This window comes from Ursus arctos, unplaced genomic scaffold, assembly GCF_023065955.2.
Source record: "Ursus arctos isolate Adak ecotype North America unplaced genomic scaffold, UrsArc2.0 scaffold_3, whole genome shotgun sequence".
In the NCBI taxonomy this organism is placed as follows: domain Eukaryota; kingdom Metazoa; phylum Chordata; class Mammalia; order Carnivora; family Ursidae; genus Ursus; species Ursus arctos.
The window spans coordinates 88,597,738-88,613,803 of NW_026622985.1; the positions used below are offsets into that span (position 1 = coordinate 88,597,738).

Below are 16,066 nucleotides of genomic sequence, written 5' to 3' on the forward strand. Positions count from 1 at the left end.
TTTGCAAAGTCACCTAGGGAAACATACTTTTGCATAGGTTGTCCCGAGGGTCTCGTGTCATCCCACTCAGCTCCCCAAGAAAGGGGACAAATCACAGAACAAAACGTAAGAGGTTGTCAGGTTTGCTAAGTGCTTCTCACCTGCCGTGCGTTCCTCCATGATGTCACTGGGGAAGCTCCACTCACAGAGCATAACCAGCTCCGCATTCTCTCCTGCTCCTGCGTGCCAGGCACAGCCTCTCCCCTCCTGCTCCTAACCAAACCAAGAGCAATGCCAGGGAGCCTCCTTGAACAAATCTACATGGCAAGGAAGGTGGAAAGAATCCCAGGATGCTCAAGAGGGAGAGATGGGTGGGAAAGAGGGTAGACGGAACACCCAACGAGGAAAGGCTGGCACTGGAGGACACGGAGGGGAAGCAGATGAGGGCTGGAGTGAGGCCCCTGATGAGAGCGACCACGTCCAATTACCCAGAGGGCAGCAATCACTCTGTCCTTCAGCCAGCCAATGTCTACACCCTGAGGATCTGCTAGGTACAGGCACTATTCACACAGGGGCACATCAGTGGCACAAGAGAGACAAAAACTCCCTGCTCTCACACAGCTCTCATTACTGTGTTCCCAGAGAAGATGACATTCCAGGCGCAGGTAAGAACAAGAAACTCAAGCTTTAATAGAGCCTCTTACAACCTGAAGAGTATAAATGTCTATCAGACCACATATCCCAATTTTCATTTTGGAAAGCTGTCCCTACAGACGTGGTGACCTCCCTATCCTTGTACCTCTACAGGTGACCAGGGGGCTCCCTCTAATCTGATCCAGCCACGAACATCTTCATATAATTGACAGCAGCAGTTATTAGATCCAGATTCCAAATCGATACCTGAAATAAAGCCGTTTTCTTACACTTGCCCACAGTCTGTGAAGTTGCTGCTACAGAGCAGGCAGAGAGCCACCTTCGAAAAGCCTTAGGTTTCTTGTGCAGCCACACAAACTCTCCTGCACACACAGGCACTTGATCGGGGAGTTACGTGTCCGACAGGAAGAGAGGCATCTTTCTACCCCATCTAACTAAACCAATGAAGAAATGTCGTCTCACTATAATTTACAGTCATTCAGTTCTCCTGAGGCCAACAGATGCCTAAACATTCAAAGACAGAATCTCATACAAAGCAACAATTAACTAGTTTTTCCCTAATTCCCCCGAAGCAAGTGAGTCATAGGGGGATGTGGGGATCTCTGGCTCTGTCAAGGACTCTCCCAAACAACCCTCACGCTAGTGTCTGGAATGGCTCCTCCATCACGGACCCTTGGGGGAAAATACTTGCCCTCTTTCCATGACACTTACTTGTTTTCCATATTCCTGCCAAGAACCAAACTCATCAGTCCAGTACCAAACCCAGTCAGTGGTGAGGATGAAGTGTGGAGGTTTAGTAACCGAGGAGGCCGTGGAGAGGCGGCGGGCCGGGGCAGCGCCAAACATCATGGAGTCAAAGTCTAGACAATCAAAGTGAAAGTTGCTGGCCGACTCAGCACACAGGATCCTGCAAACAAACGTGAGAGGTAAACTGAAATCTCCACCAGCCAAGTGAACAATCGGGTTCCACTGAGTTCCGGGTTCTAGTGTTCCATCTAGATGACCAGCTGGTAGGTGTGAGCATAAATGTGACACATACCTTAGGGGGAAAAATAAAAGGTTACAAGTGGGAGGAGGGAAGGACAGTTGGTTCTTATAAAAAAATAATAATAAAATTAATACTCTCTGAAAATAAAATTAATCTCTATAAGATTGATCAAGAAAAAAGAGGACAATATTAGAAATACAGAAGGTAAAAAATTAAAGATACCATAGATACTAAAAGGGATATTATAAGCAACTTTATGACAATTAGTTTGACAATAAATAAAATGAACAAACTCTTGAAAAAAATCACAAATTTACAAAAATTGACTCAAGAAAGATAGAAAACCTTTCTGATCCTCTAACAATTATAAGAAACTGGTCGGTAGTTTAAAATCTTCCCATAAATTAAACATTATGCCTAGATATTCTTATAGACACATGGTCAATCATTAGGAAGAAATAATTCTAACTTCACATAAATTCTTTAAGAGAACAGAAAAAGAAACTATCCCAATCTCATCTTTATGAAGTTAGATACTTCTTAAGATAAAAACCAGGTCAAGATAATATGAAAAAATGATAGACCAATCTCACTCAAACATAGATGCAAAAATCTTAAGTAGTGGCCATCCAAATTCAGCAGTTTGGGTGTGTGTGTGTGAGAGACAGAGAGAGAGAGAGAGAGAAAGAGAATTGCACTATGACTTAAGCCTAGAAATGTGGTGGACTTATCAGAAGATTAATGTCATTAATTGCATTAGCAAATAAAGGAGAACAAAACATGGGCTCTTAATACAGAAAAAGCCCTCAATAAAATTCAATTTTTATACACAATTAAAAAAAAAACCTCCTAGCATACTAGGAATAAAATTAGGATTTGTTAGCAAAGTCAAAGGTTCCAAATACTCACTCACTCACGCTTAAGGTGAAACATTAATAATTACTCCTCTTAAAATCAAGGGGAAAAAAAGAAGAAAAAATAATATTCCAGCTATCACCATTTACATTCAGCAAGGCACAGGAGGTCCTAGCCACTACGATAAGGTAATAAGGCAATAAAAAGAAGTAGAATGTGTAAGAATAAAAAAGGAAGAAATTAAAAAGCTATTTGCAGGGGTTCCTGGGTGGCTCAGTCGGTTAAGCCTCTGCCTTTGGCTCAGGTCATGATTCCAGGGTTCTGGGATCAAGGCCCGCATTGGGCTCCCTGCTCAACAGGGAGCCTGCTGCTTCTCCCTCTCCCTCTGCCCCCCCACTTGTGCTTGCTCTCTCTCTCTCAAATAAGTCAAATCTTTTTAAAAAATGCTATCCACAGATATTAATTTCTAGATAGACATGTAGACTATACAGATACCTTTGAATTGTAGATAATTCAAATTATCAGTAGAGTCTTCTGAGTTATTTTAATAAAGTTGCAAGATACAACAGCTGACAAAAGTCAACTGCATTTCTGTGCATCAGCCGAGAGAAACATAAAATTGTTTTACTGGGGATGCAATGTACAACATGATGACTACAGTTAACAATGTTTTATGATATATTTAAAAGTTGCTAAAGAATAAATTCTAAAAGTTCTCATCATATCAAAGGGAAAAAAATTGTTTTTGTAACTGTATGACGTGAGGGAGGTTAACTAAACTTACCGTGGTGGTCATCATGCAATATATACCTCTATCAAGTCATCATGCTGCACACCTTACACTTCTACAGTGTTGTAGGTCGATTCTATCTCAACACAACTGGAAAAAAGTAATTCTCTAACAAAAGATATCTAAGACCTTAATGGGGAAATTACAGGACTACTGAAAGATATTTTAAAAGATTTAAATAAATCGGATGCGATCATATACAGGAACAAAAAATTTCGGCACCATTATGATCTCAGTTCTCCTAGGACTGACAACAGTCAATACAATTTCAATTTTCAAAAATCACAAGAGATAAACCAGTAAGATTTAGAAATTTCTAAAGAGGAGCCTAAGACCAACAGCCCAGGCAGTTCAAAGACAGACAAGATGGCCAGATGCCAACACGCACTCTAAAGCTCCACTAGGTAAGACAGTGTGGCCCAGAGACAGACAGACCAACGGAAGAGAAGAGGCCAGAAACAAGTGTATTTGCTAATTCCGCACCTGCACAGGTGGCACTGGACATACATGGAGAAGAGACAGCCTACTTAAGTGATAGCTGGCACATGAGTCTGAAATAAACTATAAACTGTGTTAACATTTTGCCAGATTTGGCTCAATTTTGGTGGGTTTAAAAATAACCGCTGGAGGGGCGCCTGGGTGGCACAGCGGTTAAGCGTCTGCCTTCGGCTCAGGGCGTGATCCTGGCGTTATGGGATCGAGCCCCACATCAGGCTCTTCCGCTATGAACCTGCTTCTTCCTCTCCCACTCCCCCTGCTTGTGTTCCCTCTCTCACTGGCTGTCTCTATCTCTGTCGGGAAAAAAAAAAAAAATCTTAAAAATAACCGCAGGCAATGGATGGTGGGGATGGCCACACAGCAATACGAACTTAACGCCACAGCAGCGTACCCTTAAAGATGGTTAAGATGGCAAATTTCATGTTATGTGTGTATCACCACAATTTAAAGTTTTTTTAATTAAATATGTTCTTAAAAAGCAGTTTTGGCAAAACTGACTAATTCATCTGTGTAAGAATGAAAGAACACCCATACTTCACCACCTGCAGCAAAAGAGTAAACACAGTCCTTAAAACATCAAGACTTTTTAAAGAAAATTTAGAAAAATTTCCTTATGGTCTTGGGATAAGGAAGGATTTCTTATGACTCAAAAAGTACAAAACCATAAAGGAAAAGACGGATAAATACTTCTCTTATTAAAATATACCATAAGCTGACAGATAGAGTTTATTTTCAATGCACATTTAATATCCAGAAATTTAAAGAACTAAATAAATAACTAAACACACAACCATCCCCATCAACAAAACACGCAAACCATAAGAGATGTTTCAGAGGAAGCAAGAATGGCCCGTAAACATGCGAAGAGACATTTTACCTCATTAGGACCCAGAGATGATGCAAGCGGAGACACCACTCTGTATCCCCAGCCTGGGAAAAGTTCAGACGGCAAACAATACAAACATTAGGGAGACGGTCACCCACAGACTGTGAATGGGGGTGGAGAGCAGCACGATCACTTCGGAAAACAATTTAGCATCACCTGGCAGAGCTGAAGATGGACCCAGCCTGCACGCCACCCCCCCCCCCCGCCGCAGTTTCATCCCCGAACATCTGCCCCACAGAAGCCCGAGCGCATGTGCACCGGGAGACAAGCACAACTTGGCCGAGTCTTGAGCACAGAGTGCTGAGAGAAAGGCGCCAGACATAGTGGTAGAGAGGGTAAGGCTCCATTTAGATGGGGTTCAAGAGCAGGTGAGACTAATCTGTGGTGACAGATGTTGGAACAATGCTGGCCCATGGGTGGGCACTAACGCAAAGGGGACAGGAGAGGACTTTCTGTGTTGACTAAAATGATCTCCATTTGGATAAGAGTGTCCGCTACATGAGCCCACGCATTTGTCAAGACTCAGTGAACTATACAATTACTATCTGTGCACTTCCCTGTGTGTAAATTCTGCCTCAGAAAAAGAGAGGGGGGAATATGTGAGCCAATTCATCTTCCAAAGGGGAACAATTTGTTTCACATAATTTACGAGTAGCAATTTGCGTATAATTGCACTCTAAGCACAAATGTATTTTTCCCCACTTAAAAAGTAGGCTTAAATTCTCTTCTTGACAACATATTTTAGCAAGTTCAATCCACAATATGAGGAGTATTTGAAAAGAAGCCTCCCCGGGATTTGCCAATTCACTCTGAATTGACTAAGTGAAGATAGTGGGACACACTTAGAAAAATTAAGAAGTTAAAAGCCGAACAATAAAGAGCAGTTCAGCTGCAGGACTTTACACTCAATGCTAAAAATTCACAAATGAATGCCTCTCTCTTTTCTGTAGTAATCAATGTGGATATATGTACATGATCAATCCCAGCAGCAAATGATTCAAAACTTACCTGGTACCATCATCTCCTTTCCCCACAGCTCCTCCCTAAAGGAAAGAAAGGTGCGGAAAACAGAGGCACCCAACTGCAGTAGGAACAGTTAATTTCCAATTTCCAGCCCAGAGCTTTCACCTCCAGACCAGGTTGTTTATGGGTGTGTGTGTATGTGAGAGACATCAAATCTCAACTCTGTGTCTAAACTCCGCACACTGCACACAGAAGTCCAGGCACACAGCAGACACAAGTGACATATTTCATACCTGTCTTTTCTGGGATTGCTGTATGCCTCTTCAATAAGCTCCATTTTGTCCAAATCCTTCCACTTGCCTCTGTCCAAGAACTGCCATCGATATGGCAAATGGAAGTGAACTTTATTGCACTTATCTAAAATAAGAATATAAGGAAGTAAGACATCTTGGCAATACACAGCATGACCTAGTCCCGTGGTTCTCAACCGGTGTGGTACTGCCCACTGACCTGGGAACACTCTGGAGATCTGTGGAGGAGTCATTTTTAGTGCAGTCATACCTGAGCACCTAATATTGAAATACTGTGTGTTTTATTATACACACTTCCCTTTTATGCCTCCCCTTTTAACAGAACATTATGTCAATTTTTAAAAACATGTATGATGGTAGGTTATATCATGCACGAATTGCATCTCACCAATAAAGAAGCTGATCGTGAGAAGGCCAATCAGACTTCAGGGGGCAGTCTGATGACCCATTATTGCTCACTACACATGTAGCATGTGGACAAGGAGTGGTGACACCAAAAACGAGCCAGATTCATCTCTACTAGAAACCCATCCAAACCCTGACACATCTGACCACAGATAAGTCAACAGCATGGCTCTAGCCCAGTTTGATCTGAGGCTGCTAACATACTCACCCCCTCAAAACACCCCCACATCCCTGAAGCTGTTTATACACATTGCCTTGCCCCTGCCAAAATACACAGAATGGCCCAGCTCTACAGTTCCCAGCCAGCCGCTCCCCCTACATCTTCCCTGTGCTCCCTGGGACCCCTGTCACTCCTAGCACATCCTGCCTGCCTCGCCTGGAATGCACCCAACACTTTCTCTAATTTTCAATATCCTATATGAGGTTCTGGTACATCCCCGCAGAGAAAAGGCAGACTGGAAAGAAAAGCAGCAGGAAGCTCTTTGCACTCTGATACGGACCTACCTCCAAGGTATATGCTATTAGGTAGAAAGATACATGACAAGGTGCAGAATGCCTCTATTTGGGTAAAAAATAGAAAAGAAAAATTAGAGATACTCTGACTGAATACATATATACACACATGTTATTCCGTGCCGAGGGGAAGTGGGTCACCAGGGACAAAGTTATGAGGAAAGATATCTGTTGTTTCTATGTCTTTGAAATTCTGAACCACAAGAATATATTCCAAAAAACTAAATGTCTAGTTAAGTGAAAAAAAAACACAAAACAGTGTGCATACTGTACCTATGTGAGAAGGAAACCGACTGGACATATATACTTGCATGTATAAAATCTTTACGGAAGGATAGTGAAGGAACTGGTAACAATGATTTTTTTCTGGAGGGGCTCTGGGTGCTAGAAAAAAAAAGGTATGAGGAAAACATTTCTTACTGGCTGTCCTTTGTGCTTCTTTAATTCATCTTTCAAAATAATGACAATGAAGCATGGCTAATTTGACACTTAAAAAAAACTAAAATTTTCTAAAATTCTATGTAGGGGCACCTGGGTGGCTCAGTTAAGCATCTGACTCTTGATTTCAGCGCAGGTCATAATCTCACAGGGTTATAGGACTGAGCCCAGTGGGGCTCTGTGCTCAGCAGGGAGTCTGCTTGAAAAATTCTCTCCCTCTGCCCCTCCCCCCACTTTTGCACACGCGCCTTGCTCTCTAAAATAAATAAATAAATCTTTAAAAATAAATGAATAAAATAGTAATAAAATTGTATGCAGCCTTTCAGGCACATCTCAACGCCACTTCTTCCCTACAGAGTCTACAAAGTTACCTTGATGGGGAGGGACCATGGAGAAAGGTGAGCAGGCTGCTTGGGGTTGTCAAAGGCCAGGCCTACGGTCAGGCAGACGGGGCAGATAAGAACACCCAGCCAAGGAGACTCAAATAAGAGAGACCCCAAATGAGGAAATTCCCAAGTTCACCAATGCAGGGTTCAGCCACCCTGGGGACTCAGGACATTCTGACTTGTCCAGAGTTAGAACATGGACAGCTCACACCAAGCCAAGAGACCTCTTGGACTCTCTACTAGGGGTATGTATGTACAACAGAATGATAAGGAAGGGCCCAACCTGGATAGATAAGGCCACAGCTATGGTACAGAGGTCACAACCAAATAAGATTTCTTGTTCCCTCCCCAAAGGGCACTGATCAGGGAATGATCAGGGTTAATGATCAGTGTACAGTCACTGCACCTATAGACCTCAGCTCAGATGAGTCCTGGACAGCCTGAAGAAAGACTCTCCCCTTAAGAAGGCCCCCTTCAGGGAAAGCACACCACCCACTGCCCTCCTGGCTGACACTTCCTTGGGAAGGACACAGGGGCCAAGGGAAGGCACTGTGATCAAATAGCAGTCCTGGGGCCTCCAGTTCTTAATGTGAGCTTAACGTGGAGCCCGCATCACTCACAAGCCAGAAGGCGCCCAAGAAAAGAGGGTGTCATGCAGGCCACCACAGCCATGGTGGCAGGCAAGAGCAGAGACCCAGCTGATGAAGCCCTTTATCTGCCACATTTTCCCTGGTCCTCTTGTCTCCTTTCTCAATTTCCTTTCCCTCCTTCTCATGTTCCCTGCTTTGTTGTGGCATTCTGGAGTCTAAGCTTTCTGGAAGGTGAGTTGCAAAAACCAAATTAATTTGGGAAACAAAGTACCACATCCACATCCCCTTTCTCCTACATCACTTGAAATGACAGACTGGAGAGAAGAAAAATCCAAAAATGCTTAAATACAATAAATAGTGCCATCAAAAGACCAGAATTATTGAAGAATTCCTAAAATATGAAGCACACAGAATCAAACTGACAGAGTTAAAGAGAGAAAAACACATGTAAAATATGCAGAAGAGAGCTGCTATGAAGTGGGAAGTATGGGGGGGGCGGTTCTTAACAAATTCAGAGTTATATGTAACGAAAAGTAAGAAAGACACCTGGCCTGTCACAATGAGAATAATTGGGGCCCACCCGCTAGAGCAGGCACTCCCTCCATGGCCTGCTTGTGCCCAGCAACCTTGTTCTTTGCCCCAAGGAACATGTGAGTGTGGATAGAAGTGCTGGAGGGAGAGAGAAGCCATCAAAGCCCCCACCCCACTCCAAGGATAAATGCCAGCAGCCCACCAAGCAAAACATGCTGCCTCTTCCCCACTAAGCCTGCCTGGATCAGAATCCGCATCACCAGGAGACCCCAGAATTCTCAAGGAGACAACCAAAAGTCACCCAACACGTGAGGAAAAAATAACACGGATGGGACGCTAACTCACACAGAAGAATCAATACCTAAGGAATAATTACTAGAGTAAACAGATCAAGAGTAACAGCTAGACCTAAACATAAAAGTGAAACCTATAAAAGTTCTAGGAAAAAACCAAACAAACATAGAGCCGTTTTCAGGGGCTTGGAACAGGGAAAGATTTTTAGAACATAAGAAACTATAAAAGAAAAAGATTCTAAAATGGTCATCAGGGTTGTAACTTTCATTCTTCAAAAGACACCATAAAGAAAATGAACATGAAAGACACAGACAGGGAGAATATATTTTCAATACCTCTGACAATGACTTGTATAAACAACACTCAAAACCCTCACAGCAATGAGAGATCAAACAATCCAAATAGAAAATGGCTAAAACAGTCACAAAACACCACATATTGTATGATTCCATTTACATGAAACACCAAGCAAATTCACAGAGACAGGATGGAATCCTGTAGTTGCCAGGAGCTGGGGGGCAGGGAGAATGGGCAGAGGTTGTTAATGGGCATAGCATCTCTTTGGGGCTGATGAGATGTTCTGATATTGACTTGATGATAGCTGCACAATTCTGTAACTATGATAAAAACAATTAAATGGGTGAATTGTATGGTATGTGAATTATACTTACTACCACAATCAAGCAATCATATAAAAAAATTAGTAAAAAATTCAAACAGATACAGAAGATATACAAATGGCTGGTAAGTACATGAAAGTAAATACTAAATATCATTATCATCAGGGAAATGTAAATTAAAACCATAATGAGATATCGGTACCCATTAATTACAATAGCTAAAGTTTAAAAGACTGACAATACCAAGTGTTAACAAGAACACAGAGCAACCAACTCTCCTACATCGCTGGTGGGAAGGTATACCCACTTTGGAAGATGGTGGTGGTTTCTTATAAAGTTAAACACATACTTACATGTTCCAGTAATTCCACATCTAGGCCTTCACTCAAGAGAAGTGGAAACAGATATCCGCATGAAAACTTGTATATATTTATAAAAGATTTAGAAAAGCCAGAAACTTGAAACCCCCCAAATCTTCATCAAACATATGAATGGATAAACAAATTGTAGTCAATCCATGCAACAGAATAGTACTCAGCAATAAAAAGAGCAAACTACTGATTTGCCAGCATGGACAAATCACAAAAACATGCTAAGTGAGCAAAGACAGGGACAGAATAATACATGCTGTATGACTCCATGTATATGAAATTCTAGAAAGGGCAAATCTACATGACAAAAAGTATATCAGGGACTGCATGACGTCAGGAAATTGGGGGGTGAGGATTAACTGTAATGGGACAAAGGGACTTAGAATTAGGAAACTCTTCCATCTCTAAATTGTCATTACCAGAACTCAGTGTATACTGAAAAAATATAAATATTTAAAATTTACTGTATGTAAATTATAGCTCAATAATGTTGATTTTAAAAACATACATGTATATATGACACACATTTATGCTTGAGCTAGCATTCCATTGCCAGGAACCAAGCTATGGAAATACGCATGCGTACTCAGATGCTTAGTGGAGTATCACTTGAACTGGATACTACAGTCGCTTTTTAAAAATAAGGTGAACTTACACATACTAAGGTGAAAAAAATCTCCAAGACACAACGTTAAGTAAAGGAAGTAAGTTAAGGAATACCTATCACATGTACCCATCTGTTGAAAAATATGCAAAACAAGCATCATGACCACACAGCACGTGTTTACCTTTGGGGAAGGCTGAAGGAGAGCTTCAAGACTTTACTCTGTGTTATTGGACCCTTTTACAAAGTGAAAGTAGTCCTGAATTGCTTGGGTGGCTTTTAAAGACTGAAAATGAAACAAGAAGTTTGGTGGTTGTTTTTTTAAGAGTCACCAAATTTCAGAAGGAAACTTTCTTCAGTCAAAGCCCAGGACAACAATAAGAAGAAAACAAAGGTTTAGTGAAAATACACACACATGTGTACACACAAGAACTGTTACTTCTGATAAAACAGGGACCATGGAGAGAAACCCCCAACTTAAGCTCCTGTTCCCCAAGAGCACACAGGGGTATCTCCTCCTCAGGAAGGGCCTTCTGGGTTTCTGAGGCATTTCTAAGTCTACAAACACCCTTCAGGAGGGACACTCACATTTGTTCCCACTAGACTGGGCATCTTTGTAGTCTGTGACCTCATGCTAAACTGATCAAGGGTCAACACTTGACACTCGCTGCATGAACCAGTTATGTTCCCCAAAACTCACCTACAGTCTGATTTCCAGAAATTCAATTCCTACCATCCACAACTCCCCAACAAAATTGCTTCAGAACTGATTTGGCAGAAATGTCACCCCAGCTCACAATTAAGAAGGCCCCAACCCTCTCTGGACGGGGGAGAAGACCTTGAGGGGTGGCCTTAGGGCAGAACTCGAACCAAGAAGCAGCTTTCCTGCCTGCAAGTGCATGAAGGGGCTTCCTCTGACTTACCTTGAAAGCTACAACTTTTCCGGATATGGTACAAGCAGATCTGATCACTCTCCTCTTGGTTAGCAGTGTTTGGGGACACAGAACCCGAACTACCTCTTCTTTCTATAAAGAAACATCATAAAGACATACCAGCATCCATCAAAGCTTCTGATATGGAGTCAGAGCAGTTCAAGATACAAAGGAGAGAAAAGAGAATTCATTCATTTCTCTGCAGAAGATGAAAGTGGGCGAGGCAATCTCACAAAATCCTATGATGTTCAGGAGGAAATTACCCTCAGACATGTTAAGTGGACCTTCTGCTTTTTAGGGGGGAGCCAGGGAGCCCAACACCACACGGCTGCTTGCCAAACCCAGGACACCATGGAGGAGCCCCTTTTTCTCAGCTCTGGTTGTGTTCCTAATCTTAAAATGAAACCCCCTGAAGTAATTTTACGTTAATTCTAAGAATTTTAATATAAAACAGGTATGGAGTTGATTTCAAAGTTTATCTTTACTAGTAGTGCTCTAATGAGACTTTACCTAACAATTACATTTACCACTGCACCCCCCCACCACCACCATACAAGCACATAAAACTTATTCGCAAACCTCCGGTATTCAGTATCACCTGTTACTTTGTTATTCATTTTCCTTTACCTTTTTATAGGGCCTTCAAGACACCCACAGGGTGGGCCTCAAAACCCACAACTTTGGGGCATTTGAGGTCACCACCCCTGCTCCCCAAGGGCAGGTAGCCTTCCCTCCCTTTCTAAGGCCATAATCCAATTGAGACTCTTCCAGACCTATTTAAGGCAAAACCTGTCTACATCTAGCTTCCCACTATTGAAAGAAATTAACCCAAAATAAATGAAGAATATGTAAAGAAAAAAAACACATATGGCAAGGACAATTTTTAAATACAAAATCAGGTAAGATTAGAGTGTTAAGTTTGTTTGCTGGTAGTCCTAGCGCTCACCTGATATTTTAGGAAGCAGTCTATTAAAAACCGTAGATAACTCCTATTAAACGTCTATTAAAATCCTACAGCCTGGGGCGCCTGGGTGGCACAGCGGTTAAGTGTCTGCCTTCGGCTCAGGGCGTGATCCCGGCGTTACGGGATCGAGCCCCACGTCAGGCTCCTCCGCTATGAGCCTGCTTCTTCCTCTCCCACTCCCCCTACTTGTGTTCCCTCTCTCGCTGGCTGTCTCTATCTCTGTCAAATAAATAAATAAATAATCTTTAAAAAATAAAATAAAATAAAATCCTACAGCCAACAGATGGTTTGATTATGCATTCTGGTTGAGGAGGGGGGAAGCCCTGTGTCTTAGTCTCCAATATATAACCAGGGCCCAGGCCAGTGGATAGCACATGGCAAGCACACAAATTTGTTAACTGAGAGAATGGATAACCAGAATGAACAGCCAACAGCCAATGTGTCACAACCTCTCCAATGGATTACATTATTTATTTCCCACATAATAGGTGAAGAAATGCTTATTTAATAAGCAGCCTCTGCTCAAAATTTCCCCATCTGCCTGTCACCAAACCTTAAAAAAAAAAAAAAAAAAAAAAAGGATTCTAGCATGCTTGAGCATTCAACAAATGCCTGAGTGCCCACTGTGGGCCAGGCACTGTCTAGGTGCTGGAGGGGAGCAGTGAACAAAGCAAATTTACAGGGACTAAATAATTCCCTTTACGTGTCAAGAAGAGAGCTGAAATTAAAACAGGCTTTGTTCACTGCAGATCAGACCTGTTGGGAATCCGTTCATAGTCAACATGAACTGGCATTTGTCTGGAATATTTTGCTTGTTCGTGGCTATGATTTCAAGTCATCTTCATAACGCCCACTAGCTGGGAGGGAATCACCAACGGCACTTTACTGAAAGCAGCACAGACTTGCCCAAGGTCACACATTCCATTAATGTGGAATCCAAGGGCCCCAGTCCAGAGCCTTACCAGAAGTCCCCTGTGGGCCCGGGGTAGGAGGGTGCCCTCTGCTGGGGGTGGAGCTCTTATTCTTGATGTTGTGAGCATTTCTGTAAATGGAAGGCAGTCTGCTCACCAGATCTGAGCTCATGCCCAACTTCTCCAGTTTTTCCAGATTCTCAGTATTAGAGATATCATGTGATCTCTTACAGCTAGTGCCAAACTTGCATTCACCCTGTAAAAAATACTGGCAGATATGGACTTTGATACACTGCTTTTGAAAGGAACAAGAGCCATAGGGTCCATCTCCTTTGTTATAATGAAGGCAGATCTGTTGACAGAAAAGGAAAAAAACACCAGGTTAGGAAGGCCTCACAGGACACCACCCCCACTCCTAACCAGTGCACGGTCACGAGAGGTCCCTCTAGAGACCTAGCCGAAGGTGTGATTCCATCATCCTCACAAGCCACAGAGCTATGAGAATTTCCCCCACTCTAGATGGACGGGGCTGCTAACATATGCCCTTGGATAAAATGGGAACTGGGTGGGCAGCAGACTGTACAGAATAAGCCCTTCCACTAGGAAAATTCAAAGAAACTTCCAGCTGATCAGAGCTGCTCTCTTCACATATATAGCATGTTAACAACCCTTATACTACACCTACAACCTTCCCCCATTGACTCACCAACACTCCCTAAGCCAGGCCTCATCTCACCATCTTTTTTCTGAAATTCAGGGTCAAAGAGGCTCTAAGTGTTTAATGCATCTTAGAGAAGGCCAAATCAGCTCTTTCATTTCTCAAGAGCAAACGGAAACTCAGAGAAGTTCACCAGCTTGCCCTGGGTCACACAGCTATCTACATTTGGCATGCACAACATCTGTTGAATTGGGTTGTTGGTAAAGCTGGGACTTGGAACTTGAATCAACTGCTCCTTCTTTACATTCCAAATTCCTGGAGATGAGAACCAGGCCAGAGACCACCAAGGGCCTACCTAGGCAATTCACAGGCATTACACTGAACAAGAGGTAGAAATGCAGCAGAGGGCCACAGAACCCAGACTTAGATCAGTAAGGACTCCACTCTGAGGATGGAAGCTCCAAGAGAAAAGGCCAGAAAGGGCTACACCCTAACCTTGATTTTGCCACTTATAAAATGCCTGACCTTAAGCAGGCCATTCACTAGCTCTGAGTTTTAGCTTTTTAATCCCTGAAATGGGAATAATGCCACCTATATCTCTGGGTTATCATGAGGATTAAATGGGAAATACACAAAGTGGCTAATACAAATATCTTGGAACATAGTGGGTGCTCGATTCATGGTGGCAGCTCCCAACTCCTCATCTGATAAGGGGACTAGCCTGAGAGCGGAAGTCCTGGCAGGAAAGCTGCACTGGGTCCGAATTTATGGCCACGGCTCCCAGTTGCTGGCACTGCGTCCTGAAGAAACCTGCACACCCAAGTACACAAGAGGCTACACACTCCAGACTGATCACCTTCTGATTCATTTTTCATACTACTGACAAGATGACCTCTCCGAAACATTAATGCCTCTCTCCAAACACAACCCTCCACCCCAACTCCTTCCCATGATACTGAAGGCTGCATGGATGAGTCTCTACTCACCCATTTCTCCTTCTTCCCTCTCCCACCCTAAATCCAAGTTGTGCTGACCTACATGCTGTCCCCTGACCATGCCAGTTCCATCCTCTCTGTGCCCTCTTCTTCCCAGACCTTCATCCTTCATGCACCCTTCAGCATTCAGAGCACGCACCATCCCCAGGATGCCTTCCCAGGTTCCCAAACGGTGCCCCAGAGACCAGAGTGCTGACCACTGCTGCAGCATCTAGAACAGCGCCTTGCAATCACATGTTGACTTGTCTGTCTCACCCAGTAAATGTGCCTCCCGAAAGGGCAGAACAGGGTCTTTTCTCTCCTTATCACCAGTGCCTAACTCATGGATAGTTAGATATCCATGCATAGTCAATAAAGGTTAGCTGAATTAAATCAACACTAACTTTCAAAAGGCAAAAGAAAAAGTTAATACCTATTATGTACCAATCACTACGCCATGTAGCACCGTTCTCAAATGGGTGGCTTTAACTGAGTAATACGGAAGCATTTTCATTAAAACAGGTCAATCTAATCTCTGCAGCCTTACCCCAGAAGCAGTGGCAGAGCGTCCCACAGACCTGTGCTGGCCACAGGACACACGCAGATCGGCCGCCGTGCGTAATTACCTCAGCTCAGCGGCTGCCCTCGGGAGCCACCACCTTACTCACACAGAGACCATGCTCCCACTGGCTGCTCCCAGGCAACGATGAGCTACTTTAGCTCAGAACTTCCCGCTGGCCAGGCAGAAGCTGTCTTGGAACTGTGCTACAGTCAGGGTCTCTTCCTACCCAGGGCTCTTCCTTCCCCCAATCCTGCCACATCACTGCCCAAAGGCTCCCCACCGTCTTCTGCTCCCTCTCCACTCAATCTCTTGCACTTTGAATCCCACCTCGGTGTCTGCTTCTCAGAGGACCCAAACCAGTACACAGTCATCGCAGCAAGGTTGGTTAA

General features: G+C 43.3%; 1 protein-coding gene across 1 annotated transcript in view; it reads right to left on the reverse strand.

Moving 5' to 3' along the window:
• PARP12 (poly(ADP-ribose) polymerase family member 12) overlaps positions 1–16,066 on the reverse strand; it is a 36,916-nt gene that overhangs the window by 16,035 nt on the left and 4,815 nt on the right. The window contains exons 3-6 of the mRNA XM_026512070.4: positions 13,535–13,835; positions 11,600–11,701; positions 5,907–6,030; positions 1,345–1,540 (exon numbers count right to left, since the gene is read on the reverse strand). Of these exons, the coding sequence (XP_026367855.1) occupies positions 1,345–1,540; positions 5,907–6,030; positions 11,600–11,701; positions 13,535–13,835 (723 nt within the window). The remainder of the gene's footprint in view (positions 1–1,344; positions 1,541–5,906; positions 6,031–11,599; positions 11,702–13,534; positions 13,836–16,066) is intronic.